The sequence below is a fragment of the Bos mutus genome, chromosome 8, assembly GCF_027580195.1.
Source record: "Bos mutus isolate GX-2022 chromosome 8, NWIPB_WYAK_1.1, whole genome shotgun sequence".
NCBI classification, from domain to species: Eukaryota; Metazoa; Chordata; class Mammalia; order Artiodactyla; family Bovidae; genus Bos; species Bos mutus.
Genome location: NC_091624.1, coordinates 110,179,497 through 110,196,712, shown reverse-complemented (window position 1 = coordinate 110,196,712; position 17,216 = coordinate 110,179,497). Strand labels below are relative to the sequence as shown.

The window sequence follows — 17,216 nt, the reverse complement described above, 5'->3', positions numbered from 1 at the left end:
CATCACCAACTCCTGGAGTTCACTCAGATTCACGTCCATCGAGTCAGTGATGCCATCCAGCCATCTCATCCTCTGTCGTCCCCTTCTCCTCCTGCCCCCAATCCCTCCAAGCATCAGAGTCTTTTCCAATGAGTCAACTCTTCGCATGAGGTGGCCAAAGTATTGGAGTTTCAACTTTAGCATCATTCCTTCCAAAGAAATCCCAGGGCTGATCTCCTTCAGAATGGACTGGTTGGATCTCCTTGCAGTCCAAGGGACTCTCAAGAGTCTTCTCCAACACCCCAGTTCAAAAGCATCAATTGTTCAGCGTTCAGCTTTCTTTACAGTCCAACTCTCATATCCATACATGACTACTGGAAAAACCACAGCCTTGACTACACAGACCTTTGTTGGCAAAGTAATGTCTCTGCTTTTCAATATGCTATCTAGGTTGGTCATAACTTTCCTTCCAAGGAACAAGCGTCTTTTAATTTCATGGCTGCAGTCACCATCTGCAGTGATTTTGGAGCTCCCCCAAAATAAAGTCTGACAGTGTTTCCACTGTTTCCCCATCTATTTCCTATGAAGTGATGGGACCAGATGCCATGATCTTCGTTTTCTGAATGTTGAGCTTTAAGCCAACTTTTTCACTCTCCTCTTGTACCTTCATCAAGAGGCTTTTTAGTCTCTTCACTTTCTGCCATAAGGGTGGTGTCATCTGCATATCTGAGGTTATTGATATTTCTCCTGGCAATCTTGATTCCAGCTTGTGCTTCTTCCAGCCCAGCATTTCTCATGATGTACTCTGCATATAAGTTAAATAAGCAGGGTGATAATATACAGTCTTGACGTACTCCTTTTCCTATTTGGAACCAGTCTGCTGTTTCATGTTCAGTTCTAACTGTTGCTTCCTGACCTGCATACAAATTTCTCAAGAGGCAGGTCAGGTGGTCTGGTATTCCCATCTCTTTCAGAATTTTCCACAGTTTATTGTGATCCACACAGTCATAGGCTTTGGCATAGTCAATAAAGCAGAAGTAGATGTTTCTCTGGAACTCACTTGCTTTTTCGATGATCCAGTGGATGTTGGCAATTTGGTCTCTGGTTCCTCTGCCTTTTCGAAAACCAGCTTGAACATCTGTAAGTTCGTGGTTCACGTATTGCTGAAGCCTGGCTTGCAGAATTTTGAGCATTACTTTACTAGCGTGTGAGATGAGTGCAACTGTGCAGTAGTTTGAGTATTCTTTGGCATTGCCTTTCTTTGGGATTAGAATAAAAATTGATCTTTTCCAGTCCTGTGGCCACTGCTGAGTTTTCCCAAATTTGCTGGCATATTGAGTGCAGCACTTTCACAGCATCATCTTTCAGGATTTGGAATAGCTCAACTGGAATTCCATCACCTCCACTAGCTTTGTTCGTAGTGATGCTTTCTAAGGCCCACTTGACTTCACATTCCAGGATGTCTGGCTCTAGGTCAGTGATCACACCATCGTGATTATCTGGGTCGTGAAGATCTTTTTTGTACAGTTCTTCTGTGTATTCTTGCCACCTCTTCTTAATATCTTCTGCTTCTGTTAGGTCCATACCATTTCTGTCCTTTATCGAGCCCATCTTTGCATGAAGTGTTCCCTTGGTATCTCTAATTTTCTTAAAGAGATCTCTAGTCTTTCCCATTCTGTTGTTTTCCTCTATTTGTTTGCACTGATCACTGAGGAAGGCTTTCTTATCTCTTCTTGCTATTCTTTGGAACTCTGCATTCAGATGCTTATATCCTTCCTTTTCTCCTTTGCTTTTCACTTCTCTTCTTTTCACAGCTATTTGTAAGGCCTCCCCAGACAGCCATTTTGCTTTTTTGCATTTCTTTTCCATGGGGATGGTCTTGATCCCTGTCTCCTGTACAATGTCATGAACCTCAGTCCATAGTTCATCAGGTACTCTATCTATCAGATCTAGGCCCTTAAATCTATTTCTCACTTCCACTGTATAATCATAAGGGATTTGATTTAGGTCATACCTGAATGGTCTAGTGGTGTTCCCTACTTTCTTCAATTTCATTCTGAATTTGGCAATAGAGAGTTCATGATCTGAGCCACAGTCAGCTCCAGGTCTTGTTTTTGCTGACTATATAGAGCTTCTCCATCTTTGGCTGCAAAGAATATAATCAATCTGATTTCGGTGTTGACCATCTGGTGATGTCCATGTATAGAGTCTTCTCTTGTGTTGTTTGCTATGACCAGTGCTTTCTCTTGGCAAAACTCTATTAGTCTTTGCCCTGTTTCATTCCATATTCCAAGGCCAAATTTGCCTGTTACTCCAGGTGTTTCTTGACTTTCTACTTTTGCAATCCAGTCCCCTATAATGAAAAGGACATCTTTTTTGGGGTGTTAGTTCTAAAAGGTCTTGTAGGTCTTCATAGAACTGTTCAACTTCAGCTTCTTCAGCATTACTGGTTGGGGCATAGACTCGGATTACTGAGATATTGAATGGTTTGCCTTGGAAACGAACAGAGATCATTCTGTTGTTTTTGAGATTGCATCCAAGTACTGCATTTCGAACTCTTTTGTTGACCATGATGGCTACTCCATTTCTTCTAAGGGATTCCTGTCCACAGTAGTAGATAAAATGGTCATCTGAGTTAAATTCACCCATTCCAGTCCATTTTAGTCCACTGATTCCTAGAATGTCAACATTCATTCTTGCCATCTCTTGTTTGACCACTTCCAATTTGCCTTGATTCATGGACCTAATATTCCAGGTTCCTATGCAATATTGCTCTTTACAGCATTGGACCTTGCTTCCATCACCAGTCACATCCACAACTGGGTATTGTTTTTGCTTTGGCTCCATCCCTTCATTCTTTCTGGAGTTATTTCTCCAGTGATCTCCGGTAGCATATTGGGCACCTACTGACCTGGGGCGTTCTTCTTTCAGTATGCTATCATCTTGCCTTTTCATACTGTTCGTGGGGTTCTCAAGGCAAGAATACTGAAGTGGTTTGCCATTCCCTTCTCCAGTGGACCACATTCTGTCAGACCTCTCCACCATGACCCGCCCGTCTTGAGTTGCCCCATGGGCATGGCTTAGTTTCATTGAGTTAGTGTGCCCCATGCGCATGGCTTAGTTTCATTGAGTTCACTGAGTTTCATTGGTCCTAATGTGATTAGATTGACTAGTTTTCTGTGAGTATGGTTTCAGTGTGTCTGCCCTCTGATGCCCTCTTGCAACACCTACCGTCTTACTTGGGTTTGTCTTACCTTGGACGTTGGTTATCTCTTCACGGCTGCTCCAGCAAAGCGCAGCTGCTGCTCCTTACTTTGGACAAGGGGTATCTCCTCACCGCCGCCCCTTCTGATCTTGAACGTGGAATAGCTCCTCTAGGCCCTCCTAGGCCCCCGTAGCCACAGCTCCTTGGAGATGGGGTTGCTCCTCCTGGCCACGGCCCCTGGCCTCGGGCGTGGGGTAGGTCCTCCCGGCCACCGCCCCTGGCCTTGGATGTGGGGTAGCTCCTCTCGGCCGCCGCCGCTAATCTCAGACATTTAGCGCAGGCGACTGCAACCGGCACATTTAGCGCGCGGGTGGCTGCTACCGGTGCATTTAGCGCGGGCGGCTACCCCACGTCCGAGGTCAGGGGCAGAAGCCGGGAGGACCCCATGCCCGAGAGGAGTCGGCCAAGAGGAGTTACCCCACATCCAAGGTCAGGGGCAGCGGCCGAAGAGTGCCAGGCTGCGACGGCGCAGGAACGGCCAAGAGGAGCTACCCCACGTCCGAGGTCAGGGGCGGCAGCCCAGAAGAACACTAAGATAACCCGGGGACAACACGTCAGTCCTCGCTGAAAGACGTGAATGTCAGCAACGTCCACGTCCAGTTCGTTTCTGGTGTCAGGTCACCAGGTCCTTAGGCTGCCCACTCGACCAGCGTTCGGTGAGGTGACCAGGAGTGCTGTGCACAGGAGCCCAGGTGAGCCAGAGGGAAAGACGCTGGGCCCAGGAGCTCAAGTCCCACCAAGGGGTGCACAGGGCTGAGGGCAACACCCACAGAGGAGACACAGACGGGGGACACTGTGCGGTGCAGAGATGACAAGTGCAGCACACACACCTCTCACAGGGCAGGCAGTGCACAGCACTACCAGCCCAGCTCACCGCACGGCTCTGCTTTACAGATGAGGACACAGTCACTCCACAACTGCTGGTCTGGCCAGGACTGGGATCCTGGGCCTCTGGGCTCAGAGTCCAAGTTCTTCCAGGACCATAGCGCCCTATGTGTGAGGCAGGGCAGCTGCAGAGGAAGAATCACTCTGCACGAGGCGCCGAGGGCAGGCGTGCCTGCAGAGGGGTCACTGGGCAGAGATCTAACTGAGGGATACACTTTCCCACACCACCCCGCCCCTGCCAGCACCAACCACAGAACAAGATTGCAGTCCAACAAGCCATGCCCACTTCACGCCACCTCCACTTTTACATTCCAGCTGTAGCAGAGTTGCTAAATAAATTTTTTTTGTTGGAAAAACTGAGTGATAGTTTACATGCATGACTAGATTTAATAAAAATGTACAGCTCATAAGCCCACAATACACAACAATGTTTGAATATCGTCCAAAATGCCATATTTAGCACTTACTTCATCCCAACTTCTGGCATGCTAAGAGTCATGTCATCTTTGTCCAAATGACCCTGAAATGTGAGTGAGTCAGCTCTGAATTAATGAGGGTGTTAAAATCTTCCGTGCGGTTTTGGAGGAGCCTGGTATTTTTGAACAAAGAAAGTAGCAAGCTACTGGTTTCTTCTGAAACCACATTCAGTCCTTGACAAACACAGCCTTTTACACATATCTTGATGTGGTTTCTCCAAGAGTCCCCTGGGTTTCCCCAGGGAACGTCTATCTTCCTTCCTTCCCAGTTTCCCACGTCCAGGGAGATCCATCCAAAGAACAGAATCCACAGCCTCGAGGCTCCAATGGGCAAGTCTCCAGCGGGGGTATGATGCAATCAAGGCAAAGACCCCTCCTCTTCACAGAGTCCTGAGGGGCAGAATTTGAGGACATTCACATGGCCTTTCTCTTCCTGCTCACCTCCCACCAGACTCTCCTCTGTTCAAACCCTGAAGATTCTGGTACTTTAATCAGAGGTCATTTGTCACCTCCTGTGACACAGGTCAGGAGCAGGATACACAGTCCTGGTGCTGGAGGGGGTGGGATTGAGACAGGAGACAGAGGGAGGGGTGGGGGGTCACAGGGAAGGGGACAGCACCCCAGCAGTACCTCTAACGCCCTGGGTTCCCCACTCAGCTCTCTCCTCACCCACTGCTGATGCTGAGCTCCCGACTGGAGCCTGAGATCCTGCTGCAGGCCCGCCCCCGACCCCGCCCATACCGGTCAGAGCTGCTGCCTCGGGCAAGTCCTGCCCGTGGGCATCTCTGCAGACCAGCTGCCCAGCAGAACTTGGGGTTCCAGCCCTGCTGGTGAGGCTGTGACAGCCCAGATGCTGCTCTGGAGACTTGGCCCTGAGCTGACTTCCTCATGGGATGGAACACTGGGGCCCTTAAGGACTGTGTGGCTGTCCTCTGGGTCATGTCTGATCTGAGCTCTGGACCGCGGTGCACAGGACACAGCAGGGTTAGGCCCCCGAGATACATCATCACACACACCTGCTCAATCGTCAGGGGTAAGTTTGGGGTAGCACTGTGCAAGAATCAGAGGCACCTAACATGGTGCAGACCTAAATGTGTGTCTACAAGGTGTAAGAAAATAATTTACAACTGGGTTTCTGTAACATCGTCTGTTTTTACAGCAGGGACAATCTGAGCCCTGAAGGGGTTTATGGTGCAAGAGAAAGACATTACTCAGGAAAGAGCCCCAGTTTGTGATTCCCAACACTAGCTGGCTTCACTCCATGTGAGGCTGCCCTGTACAGCCACCTGTCCTTTACTTGAACAGTTGAATTTTGTAGGTTGCTACTGAAATCTACCCCCCTCCTCCCCTAAAGGCTGAACCCCATGCCAATCTCCAGGTGCCAGGAATGTCCATCCAACAGTCAGACATCAACAATAAGCTCACAGTCCCCACCTTCCCCCCAAGAGAGACGATCTGTTCACTCGTCTCAACTGGCAAAACTGCGGTTCAAATGAGGAAACTACTCTTGTGAAATTAAGAGGCAGGAGAATACAAGTACTTTCAACCTGGGCAGACCTTTATCTTCCCAACCGAAGTCAGAGTAAATAATCCCCATGACTCAAGTGACTCTCAGTGACTCTGGGTTTGCTGTGGGTGGATCATTCATGCCTGTCACGCAATTCTACACCCACCTGGTAACAAAAGCACGGTAGTCCTCTTGCACACCTGCCTGGTGTGGAGGCCAGCACTTGCACGCCAAGCGCTGGCTTGTAGCTCAGCTCACACAGGTGGAGACAGGCTCTCATTACTAAGCTCATGTACCCACGCTCCCGACAGTAACCATCCAAATACCCGGAAACGCGTGTAACTTTCCATGACCACAGTTAGAACATGTAAACAATGTACAGAAGGGTTACCTGAGAGCTGCGAGTTTCCTCTGTTCTTTACTTCCAAAGAAGGAAAAACAACTGTCATACACAAGAACATTTGAAGGATAAGAACAAAACTCCAGGCGTGTACACAATCTGAATTAGCTTTCCATGGTTATATGGTAGTCGAAGTAGTTTTTTATGAAAACATGGGCAAACGATGGCTCTAATGATACAATTTGTCGTTTTTGTTCTCAGGATCATGTCAAAACAAATGCCGCAGGTGAAAAGGCAGGAACAAAAGTGATGTGGTTTTACTTTGTTACATGCTTAAGACACACGCGTTGACATCTTAAAAACAGGATTACCTTCAATGTCCCAACAGCCTATGCGCCTCTTACTTTCTGGCCTGTGCACACACTGGTCATCCTGTGTGAGTGTCCTTTCTGCTGTAAAAAGGCACCTTTTCCATTTTCTTGGTGAAGCGCTACCTACCCACCACAGAGACATCGCGAAGAACTTGCTTCTTCCCAGAAGCCTTCTGGGATCTCAGCTAACCTTGCAGGGTTGTCTGGGCTGGTGTTTCAGTCTCTAAAACGTCTTCAACTTTGTTTTTGGCATTAAATTCTTTTTTTTTTTAATTGATGGAAAATTGCTTACAATTTTGTGTTGGTTTCTGCCACACAACAACGCAAATCAGTTATAACTATATATAAATACCCCTTTGTTTTTTGTATGAAATTCTTATGACTAAACAACATGAAACTTTATTATACATGATGTTACAAAGTGAAAGTGAAGTCGTTCAGTCGTGTCGGACTCTTTGCGACTCCATGGACTGTATCATGCCAGGTTCCTCTCTGTCCATGGGATGCTCCAGGCAAGAATACTGGAGGGGGTTGCCATTTCCTTCTCCGGGGATCTTCCCGACCCAGGGACTGAACCCGGGTCCCCCACACTGCAGGCAGACTCTTTACCATCTGAGCCACCAGGGAAGCCCATGATGTTATAAGGCCTACTGTAAATTATAACTCCATAGTTCATTTTTAATTTAGTTCGTTTATTCTTTAATACAACATATTACTTAATATATACTCCTAAAGAGACTTTGATGAATCAGATTGGCTGTATGTTTCTGAATAAAACTGATTAAAGTGGGGAGGGTGGCTACGTGGCTGCTGGGATGAAGTGTGGGCAGTTCATCGCTTATTTAATGCTGACTGGAGGCTACGCTGCAAATCAGTGTATGAGTTCTGAGGTGTGGCACATAAACACACAGATACACGCATCTCCCACCTTAGTCAAGACCTCACCACCCTCTGACCCCAAAACTGCAAATAGAACACAGAGGCTGCAGGCAGCTCAGGGTCCCACTCGACAGACATGCCAATGCTCTTAACAGGGAACAAAGTACAGAGCTCAAACATCTCATAGTCCCCTGGTCCTCAGGAACTGTAGGGCAGGATAGACGAATTCCATCCCACAGTCTAGAACAGGGGCATTCCTGGGGCTTTCTGCTGTGCGGGCTTTTTTTTTTTTTCTTAAGTAGACTAGGTTTTTGTCTTTCTTTGTTCCCTAGTTTTATCCAAGAAAGGGATATGCAACATTGTATCACTTAAGGTGTGCAACAGTGAGGCGATATGTGTGTATACTGAGAAATGATCGTGAGGACTCCTGAATGCTCACCCTGCACACTTAAGACTGGTCTGCCAAGCAGAATACTAACACGATTGATGCTTCCAGATGCTGACTCACCTCAACATATGAAATTGGGAATATTCCTATTTTGTCTGCCAGCATGCCTTCAGCCCAGTTTTCATCCACTCTGCGGATCACAGTTAGAACGTCATCCTAAAGAAACATCAACGGACATTACTCCACCTGACCCTAGGAAGCGCACAACCTAATTTTCTTTTTAACAGGAGACTCAAGTTGTAAGAACACATGAATTAAGATGCCATGCCATGTCTTTGGGATGTGACCACAATGAGGTGATGAACTGAAGGGCAGCAGACCAAACTAACAGCCTGTCGGCACCTGCCATCCCACCCACGCCCTGAACTCCTGTTCTAGATGGACTCTCAGACTCTGCTCACCTTCTTTAAATGTACATCCTACTATTTTTCTTTACCAAAAAAACACAACATTCTGGTCATAATCCCAGAGCATTTTATCAATTCAGTAGATACAGTCTGGTATGCTTTTCAGCAAAGAAATTTACATATAAAACAAGGAAGTAATGATGCTTCATTTTGTTATTCATAATTCAGGGAATTAAAATCCCCAAGTGGCATGCACCCGCCCGAAAACATAGCTTAGAATTACATTTAGGCCCAAAATATGAAAATGATACCATACAGAGCGTCAACCAAAATTATCTTTCATAGAGAACACTCTGTGCACAAAATTACTGTCTTTCTGACCTGAGAAGCCTGCTTCCACATATTTTTAGAAGCACAGAGAGAGAGTTCACATAAAACTATTGTATTTTTCTGCACAGGCCATAGTTCATGCATGAGGTACACAGAAGAGCTGGCAAACAGAAGGCAATGTGTTCTAACTTTACCTTTGCAAACGGAAGGCAATCTTTGTCGGCTTCCTTGTCTTTAACTTCAAAGTCATAAAGTGCTTTGCACTGAGGCGGGGGCTGAGGTAACGGTTTGATGATCTGCACGAAGTTAGTGGGGAAGAAGCCGTGGACCCCGCCAACCTCTCCGTGGTACCAGTTCTCATCCACCTGTCGCCGCAGGACAATGATGTCGCCTTTGCTGAACTTAAGGTCCCCGGGCTCCTTGCCTTCGTAGTTGTATAATGCTTTGGCACATGGTAACTGAGGTATTCCCTGAAGGAAAGAGGGGAGTTTTAATGACAGAACTGTCCCAAAATGTCTTAAAATTCAACTGTTTCACCGTGGTTGTTAATAGATCCAGATCAAATACACACTTTGTCTTAGGAAGACAATCCCACACAAAAAACTGCATGTGTGTGTGTGTGTGTGTGTGTGTGTGTGTGTGTGACCAAGAGCAAACAAACCATGTCACACGAGGAAAGAACAGCAGATCACCCCTGGACCCTGAGAAGGCATTCTGTTCCTAAGGCTAATTTAGCCAGACTTTCACCCTATTCAGGGTTTTTAGGATGTGGAAGTACCGCTAAGTCTGGCTTCCTGGCATAAAATTTAAAAACTCATTAAAAACTTAAATTCTGACATTAACTGCACCAAAAAGAAGGCTGAGTGCCAAAGGCTGCAAGGAGGTCAATCCTAAAGGAAATCAACCCTGAATATTTGTTGGAAGGACTGATGCTGAAGCTGAAGCTCCAAACCTTCGGCCACCTGATACGAAGAGCCGACCCAAGAGAAAAGATCCTGATGCTGGGAAAGATTGAAGGCAGGAGGAGGAGGGGACAACAGAGGACGAGATGGCTGGATGGCATCACTGATTCAATGGACATGAGTTTGAGCAAGCTCCAGGAGATGGTGAAGGACAGAGAAGCCTGCTGCACTGCAGACCATGGAGTTGAAAAGAGTTGGACATGACTGAGCAACTGAACAGCAAAGATCACCCAGTACTCTTAACATGGTGAGTGGCAGGAGTAAACTTCAGGCAACAGCCTGGTTATACCCTGCTGCCTGCAACCGGAAACACACTGCCTTGCGGGTTGGGTTCGCTCAGTGACCAGGAGCCCTGCAGGAGGCAGCCAGGAGTTGACAGCACTCTAACCCCGCAATGGACGTTGGGCCCCTGGCCCTGTCCTGCTCCACTGCGCTGATTCAATTAAATTCCAAGAGACTGCAAAGTCAGTTTGTGTCAGACTTCCCCAAAGAAAACTTCCTGTATTAAATAAAATGAATCTCACCCTGATTTCAAACCCAGCAAAGTTCACTGATTTTTAAAAGGCTGATCCCCACAGAGACGGCAGACAATGAAGGATAAAGAGTAAAGCGATTGAAAAGCAAGCAAGACTGCATTTTCCTGTGCCAAAACCATCCTGAGAGCTGGGAGCCACAGGGGCCCCTCGGTCACCTCCTGGAAAGGCTGGGGGTTGCAGCCTTGCCTGGCCCCCAGACCTTCGGCCGCCTTCCCAAACTGCTTCCCGGGCAAGGCCCCCGGCATCTGCAGAGTTTACATTTCACTTGGCTACATATGAAAGGGAGGTTCAGGAGCATAGCCAGCCAGAAAGAGCCAGAGGTGGCGGCCAAGCATGCTCTGCAGTGGCCTGCAGGTCTTGTCAAAGAGCTGGGCATCGCAGTGTGAGCTTTGACAACAGTTCTTAACCCAAAAACACACTTCAGTAAACAGTAACTGCTTTCCTCCTATAAAAAAGAATAACTATGACATGGGCCTGTTTTACTTTTCTAATATTTTTGCTTCTCCATTATATACGCAGGTATTTTATAGGACATTAAATCCTCATGAGAGCGGTGCACAAACACTTCTGATTCACTGCTTTCCGGCCCATTTCTACCCCATCGGGTGTACTCCAGTACATCTGGCAAAGAGCAGTGTGGCGATCTAGCTGAGGTCCTCACATGTAAATAAAACCTTCACTGCCAATTGATTTTATAGACTCTAAATGCCAGTGCCCAGATATACATGCACAACAGCCCCTCTAAATTCAAATTCCTTCATGCATTTCTTACTGCTCCATAAAGTAAAAAAGATTCAATGGCCTACTAAAAAGAACATTTAGAAGATACTCTTGTCCTAGGAACAGCAATAAAATGTGTAAAGTTTAATGACTGAGTTGCATCTCAATTGGTATAAACTCTGGCTGATTGCAACTTGACTTCCAAAAACTTCCAGAAAGAACTGAGCCCCCCTCCGTGTGGACACCCTCCTGCCATGGTTCCCACCCTCAGCAGATGAACCTGTCTGCTTTCATCACCTCCAGTCTCCGAGGTGCCTCGCCTCCGTGCTACTGTCTGAATGTCTGTGTGCCCCTGTGATTCGGATGTTGAAACCCACCCCCTCAAAGGCGATGCTGAAGAGGTGGGTGCTCAGGGCATGAGGTGGGGCCCTCAGCAGTGCAATTAGTACCCACAGAAACCCCACGTCCCTTCTGCCCGATGAGGGCACAGCGAGGGGCACAAGCAGTGGACAGGAGGAACTCCTCCAGACAGCTGATTCTGGACTTGCCAGATGCTACAGTGCTGAGAAATCATGCTCGTCATTTACAAGCTGCCCCATCTGGGGTGTTTTATGAGGCAGCCTAGACGGGACAGTCTTCCGCTGGAGCTCACCAAGGGCACCCGGCCCCCACCCTGTTCCTACCTGGAGGGTCCCCAGTATGTCCCCGGAGGGACACATCCTGAGGTGACAAGGAGGCCGGCTTTCCCCCGCTTGCAGTTTCCTGTCTGTCTGGGACGGATGCTTCTGTTGTTTGGAATCACCCATAAATAAGACCAAGTTCGGGGCTGGGTGAAGGTCCACAGGGCGGTCCGTTTCCACACGTACGGGCCGTGTCTGCCTCAGGACCAGACTGAATGCTGCCGCCGGGGAAAGGTCCCCACCCCGCCCTCAGGGTGGGAGGAGGGGCTGCTCGTCCTGAGCCCGCTGCACACCGTCCTCACTTGGCTCCCAGCCTGGTCTCCATGAGACCAGGGTACCAGGGCACAGGGGCTGCAGGCTCCCATGTCTCCTCACCAGCACCCACCTGGGTGCCCGTGATCACAGCCCCGCTGGATGAACAAGGGAAGAATGAACCTGGTGGGCTGAGCACTGGGCTGCGATGGCTACATGGGAAAACCACACCCACAGGGTCAGCTGCCTCAAAACGATTCTACGGCGGGTCAGGCTCACCAGCTGCGGACACTGACCACACCCCCCCTGCTTGTGAGTCGTGCTCTGTGGGGACGCGTGGCTGCACACCCGTGTGGCCTGTCCCCAGCCCCTCCTCTGGGTCCAGCATGTGGTGGACACGCATGGTGGACAGAGGAAGGGCAGGGGGAGGAAGGAGGCTGGTCACTCCCCAGCCCCGGGGGACCTGGCACCTGTGCACAAGGAGCACCTGGAGAAACGAGAGCCGCCGCTGCTAGCTGGCGTCCCCCTCGGTGTGTGCTGCAGACAAAGCTGAAAACGCGAACGCTCTGGACAGGGGCAGCTGAGGGCTTTGCACTGAGTGAACTGTTGGCATCTGAAAAACGCGAAGCCAAGCCTGCTGCAAACCACAGCAAACAAACATCTTTCTTACAGACTCTTCTGGCGGTTATGAGGAAGCAGTCACACAGCTGATATATTGTACTTTTTCTTGGATGGCCTTAAAAATGGAGCGCCCAACTGACAAACCATTACAGAAAACAAATCTTACAAATGTTTCAAAGGGAAGAGAGCTCTTGAGAGGCAGTCACTGAAATAAAATGAAGGGAACTCATGCTGCTCGTCGCCCTGTTAGTTCTCTGTTTCATCACATTTAATAATTATAATATTTTGCAGAGAGCAGCAAAATTTACTGGGAAAATTAGCGACAGTAACTTGATCTGCTGTCTTGAGGATTCATGGCAGAATGAGGGCTATTTCCTGGTAAAGCATCGACTTTCTATTTGGGAAACACCTGGGTTCCTGGCAAGGGCCCTGCCCCAAGCCTGCCTTTCCTCCCACCGGTCCCGGGGCCATGGGCAGACAGGGAAGAATGGCCCTGCCTGAGGGGCTCTGCACGCCCCTGTCCAACCCTCACAGAAAGCCAGGAAGGTGGGTGAGCCAGAAGCATGGGGGCAGGGTCATACGGGAGCAGGCTTCAATGCTGAACAGGACGGTCAGGTGAGACCTCTAGTTCAACTGCCTGGGTTAGATTTTTCTTTTTTTTTGTCCAGTGTTTTCATTGATATAGTGGCAAGAGAGGCTCATATAATTTAAACATGACATTAAATGTGAAAGACAGTTCACAGTTTCAGAATTAAAACAGCACTGGAGCAGACCCACACACATATGGACAATCAAGTAAATGTGTCAAGGCAATTTAACTGGGGAAAAGAAGTCTTTTCAACAATGGATGTGGAACTCTTAGAAGTCCATAGGAGAGACCCCTACCTCACACCACATATAAAAACAACTTGAGATGGATCTCAGAATTGAATGTAAAATCTAAACCTGTAAGTTTTCCAGGAAAACACACAGAATAATATCTTAATGATGAGGTAGGTCTCCTTTGCCCCCCCATCTTAACTAAACATTAAAATTTACAAGTTGAACTTAATCAAAACCGAAAAATTCTGTTCATCAAACGAGACAATAAAAAAATAAAAATTCATGCTACATACAGGGGGAAACACTCGCAATACCTGTATCTGACAATGGACTTGAATTTAGAAATATAAAGAACTGCAAATAAATAACAACCCACCAACCCAGCTGAAAACCAGGCAAAAGATCTGAACACACACTTCAAAAAGGAACTGCAAAGGTACTCAACATCCCTAGTCATCAGGGAAATATAAACTAAAACCACAAGGAGTTATTGCTTCATACCCATTAGGATGATTAAAATTTACAACAGAAAATGTAAACGATACAGAGCCAACAACTCACACACGCTGCCAGTGGGCTTTTAAAATGGTGGAACCACTCTGGAAAACTACTCAACAGTTTCTTATAAGGTTACAAACATGGCTACTCGTGGCCCCACAATTCCAGTCCTGGGTGTTAATCCAAGAAACGAAGCTGTGTCCACACAAAGATCTGCACAGAAATGCTCCCTGCAGAACCATTCACAGTGCGAACACTGAACCCAGGTGGTCCATCTGCCGAAGATGAATGCTGGACTCCTCAGCTAGTTTAAAACAGAGAAAAGGGCAACTTACTGACACTTAGGAATGGAAAACCAGAATAAACATATATCACAATAAACACGTATCAGAATTGTCGTTCAGTCACTCAGTCATGTCCGACTCCTTGTGACCCCATGGACCGCAGCACGCCAGGCTCCTCTGTCCTTCACTATCTTCTGGAGCTTGCTCAAATTCATGTCCATTGAGTTGGTGACGCTGTCTAACCATCTTATCCTCTGTCACCCCCTTCTCCTTTTGCCTTCGATCTTTCCCAGCATCAGGGTCTTTTCCAATGAGCCGGCTCTTTGGATCAGGTGACCAAAGGAATGGAGTTTCAGCATCAGTCCTTTCAATGAATATTCAGGGTTGATTTCCTTTAGGATCGACTGGTTTGATCTCCTTGCTGTCCAAGGGACTCAAGAGTCTTCTCCAGCACTACCCTTAGAAAGCATCAATTCTTTGGCGCTCAGCCTTCTTTATGGTCCAACTCTCATGTCCGTACATGACTAATGGAAAAACCACAGCTTTGACTCTATGGTCCATTGTTGGCAAAGTGATGTCTCTGCTTTCTTATTATACTGTTTAGGTTTGTCATAGCTTTCCTTGCAAGAAGCAAGTGTCTTTTAATTTCATGGCTGCAGTCACCATCTGCAGCAATTTTGGAGCCCAAGAAAATAAAATCTGTCACTGTTTCCACTTTTTTCCCTTCTGTTTGCCATGAAGTAATGGGACTGATGTCATGATCGTTTATTTAATGTTGAGTTTCAAGCCAGCTTTTTCACTCTCCTCTTTCATCCCCATCAAGAGGCTCTTTAGTTCCTCTTGAGTTTCTGCCATTAGAGTGGTATCAGAATACATATATACAAGTTATATTTATATGACTTTGAGAATAGGTAAAGCCAAACTACTGGAAAGAAACCCTCACAAAGAATGAGAAAATAGATGTATTTTATATCTTGGCTGGGATGTTGGTTAGTCAGCTGTAGACATGTGTCAGAACTCAGTATAATTCCACACTTGAGGATTTCCACACTGTAATTCACTTAATGTGAGTTTTACTTCAATATTAAAATGTTTTACAAATAAACCAGTGGCAGCACAGTGAAAAAAACTTAGAAATGACCGCATATGCCAGATCTGTAACTATGTACGCATGTGGGGGGAAAGATACACAAGTATCTCAGTCAGTTACACGCCTAACTGGGCAATCAAGAGACCTGCAGTGCAGAAGCAGAGACCAGCGCCCAACAGGAAGGAAACCCATCACTGAGGCAGAGAAGTGGGTGTCTGTGGTCATCTGACCCCACACCAGTGCCAGGGGCCTCTCCATGGATGGCTTGGACACAGTCTGAAGTCCACAAACAGAAGGAACACAGGGCTCTCAGTGGGAAGAGAGAGGTACAGATGACTTTACCCACATCTCACCTATTGTCTCTACGTAATATATGAAAATACTATGAAAGACAAGCTGCAGAAGCTGAGATGTATTCGTGGGGCAGTCAGTCTTCAAATACAACAGAGAAGTCTCATACAGAGAGAGGAAGTCAGCTTCGTATTTGCTGACAGAAAAACCCAGGCTGAAACGGATGCATGCATTATTTAAGTGGGATGAAAGGATTTCCTGACAGCAAGGGCTGTTCAATACTGCAGTGAATTATGACACCTCTGTCACTGGAGACTTGGAAGAATCCAACTTCTCACAAGATGAGTTCTGCCCAAAGGCAAAGGAAGACAGGACAACCTGTGATCTCGATGACTCCTGTGGCTACCAGACCATCCGAGAGGGTGGTTGCATTCCTGCTGGTTCTGTCTCTGTTCCCTTTTTAGGGGTGGGCTCTCCAGCATGCAGAGGGGATGAGGTGTGGGCAGGGTCACTGATGGCACATTTGGGAAGAAGACACCTGGGATGTGAAGGACCTAAATGCGACCTCAACACCCCGGGGTCCAGGTTACAGGAGAGCTGAGGCAGCTCGGCTGTGGGCCACACACACTCGGCCCTTCCTCTCACCACGCGTGCTTTTCATGCAAAAGTGACACAGAATGTGCCTGTCACAGTCACTGCTTTCCAAAGGATGGCTCTGCTGGCTGAGCCAGTGTGAAGACGGCACGGAATCACAGAGCACGACACTCTCTCACTGTGGAACAATCTACTCTAAGGATGGAAAGCCAACCCTGTGAACCCAGACGGCACCATCAACATCTTCAGTAAGGAAACAAACTCTTGGGTGCAAAAGCTTTGGGATCTGGGCTTTCAAAAAGAATTCCAAGTACAATCTCCTGGCCTTTTCAACTAAGCTCTTTCACCTTTGACTAAGTCTGTCTTAAAAGGATGCTTAAAATACTTGAAAATACTCTGTGGTGAGATGAGTGTTACTGAAAAACACTGTCTTTATGCCTTAGTTTCTCCAAATATATGATGATATAAGAGGAAAAGAAATACCCATGTGCAGTAAGTAATTTTTATCAATAGCAGATTATTATTTTGAAACAAGCAATTTTATTGAAGCACTCTTTAAAAAAAAAAAACAGTATTCCAATTCAAGTATAATGATTTCCAAAAATAAGAAATAAGAGAAACTTAAAAGGAAAGATTTACTAAGACACTTCTGATAAGCCCAAATCTAACTCTTCTTTCTCTAAATAACCAAACAATAGGATATGAATTAAAGTTACTTTCAACCAAAATGAGGGGCTTCCCTGGTGGCTCAGATGGTAAAGAATCTGCCTGCAATTCGAGAAACACAGGTTTGATCCCTGGGTAGGGAAGATCCCCTGGAGAAGGGAATGGGTACCCACTCTAGTATTCTTGCCTGGGAAATCCCACAGACAGAGGAGTCTGGCAAGCTACAGTCCAGGGAGTCACAAAGAGTTAGACATGACTGAGCAACTACCACTAACATTCAACCAAAATCAATCATAAAGAGATAAATTATTTTTTATATTTCTAGATGATTAAACATATAGCAGCGAGTATAAGTTAAGCAAGACAACTTGTA

At 46.9% G+C, this 17,216-nt stretch overlaps 1 protein-coding gene across 7 annotated transcripts in view; it reads right to left on the bottom strand.

Moving 5' to 3' along the window:
* Positions 1-17,216, bottom strand: part of SH3RF1 (SH3 domain containing ring finger 1) — a 155,204-nt gene that overhangs the window by 40,168 nt on the left and 97,820 nt on the right. For 6 of the 7 annotated variants that reach the window (XM_070376047.1, XM_070376054.1, XM_070376049.1 and 3 more), the window contains exons 3-4: positions 9,022-9,297; positions 8,211-8,306 (exon numbers count right to left, since the gene is read on the bottom strand). In XM_070376047.1, the coding sequence (XP_070232148.1) occupies positions 8,211-8,306; positions 9,022-9,297 (372 nt within the window). The remainder of the gene's footprint in view (positions 1-8,210; positions 8,307-9,021; positions 9,298-17,216) is intronic. The other variant, XM_070376051.1, reaches the window with a different exon arrangement.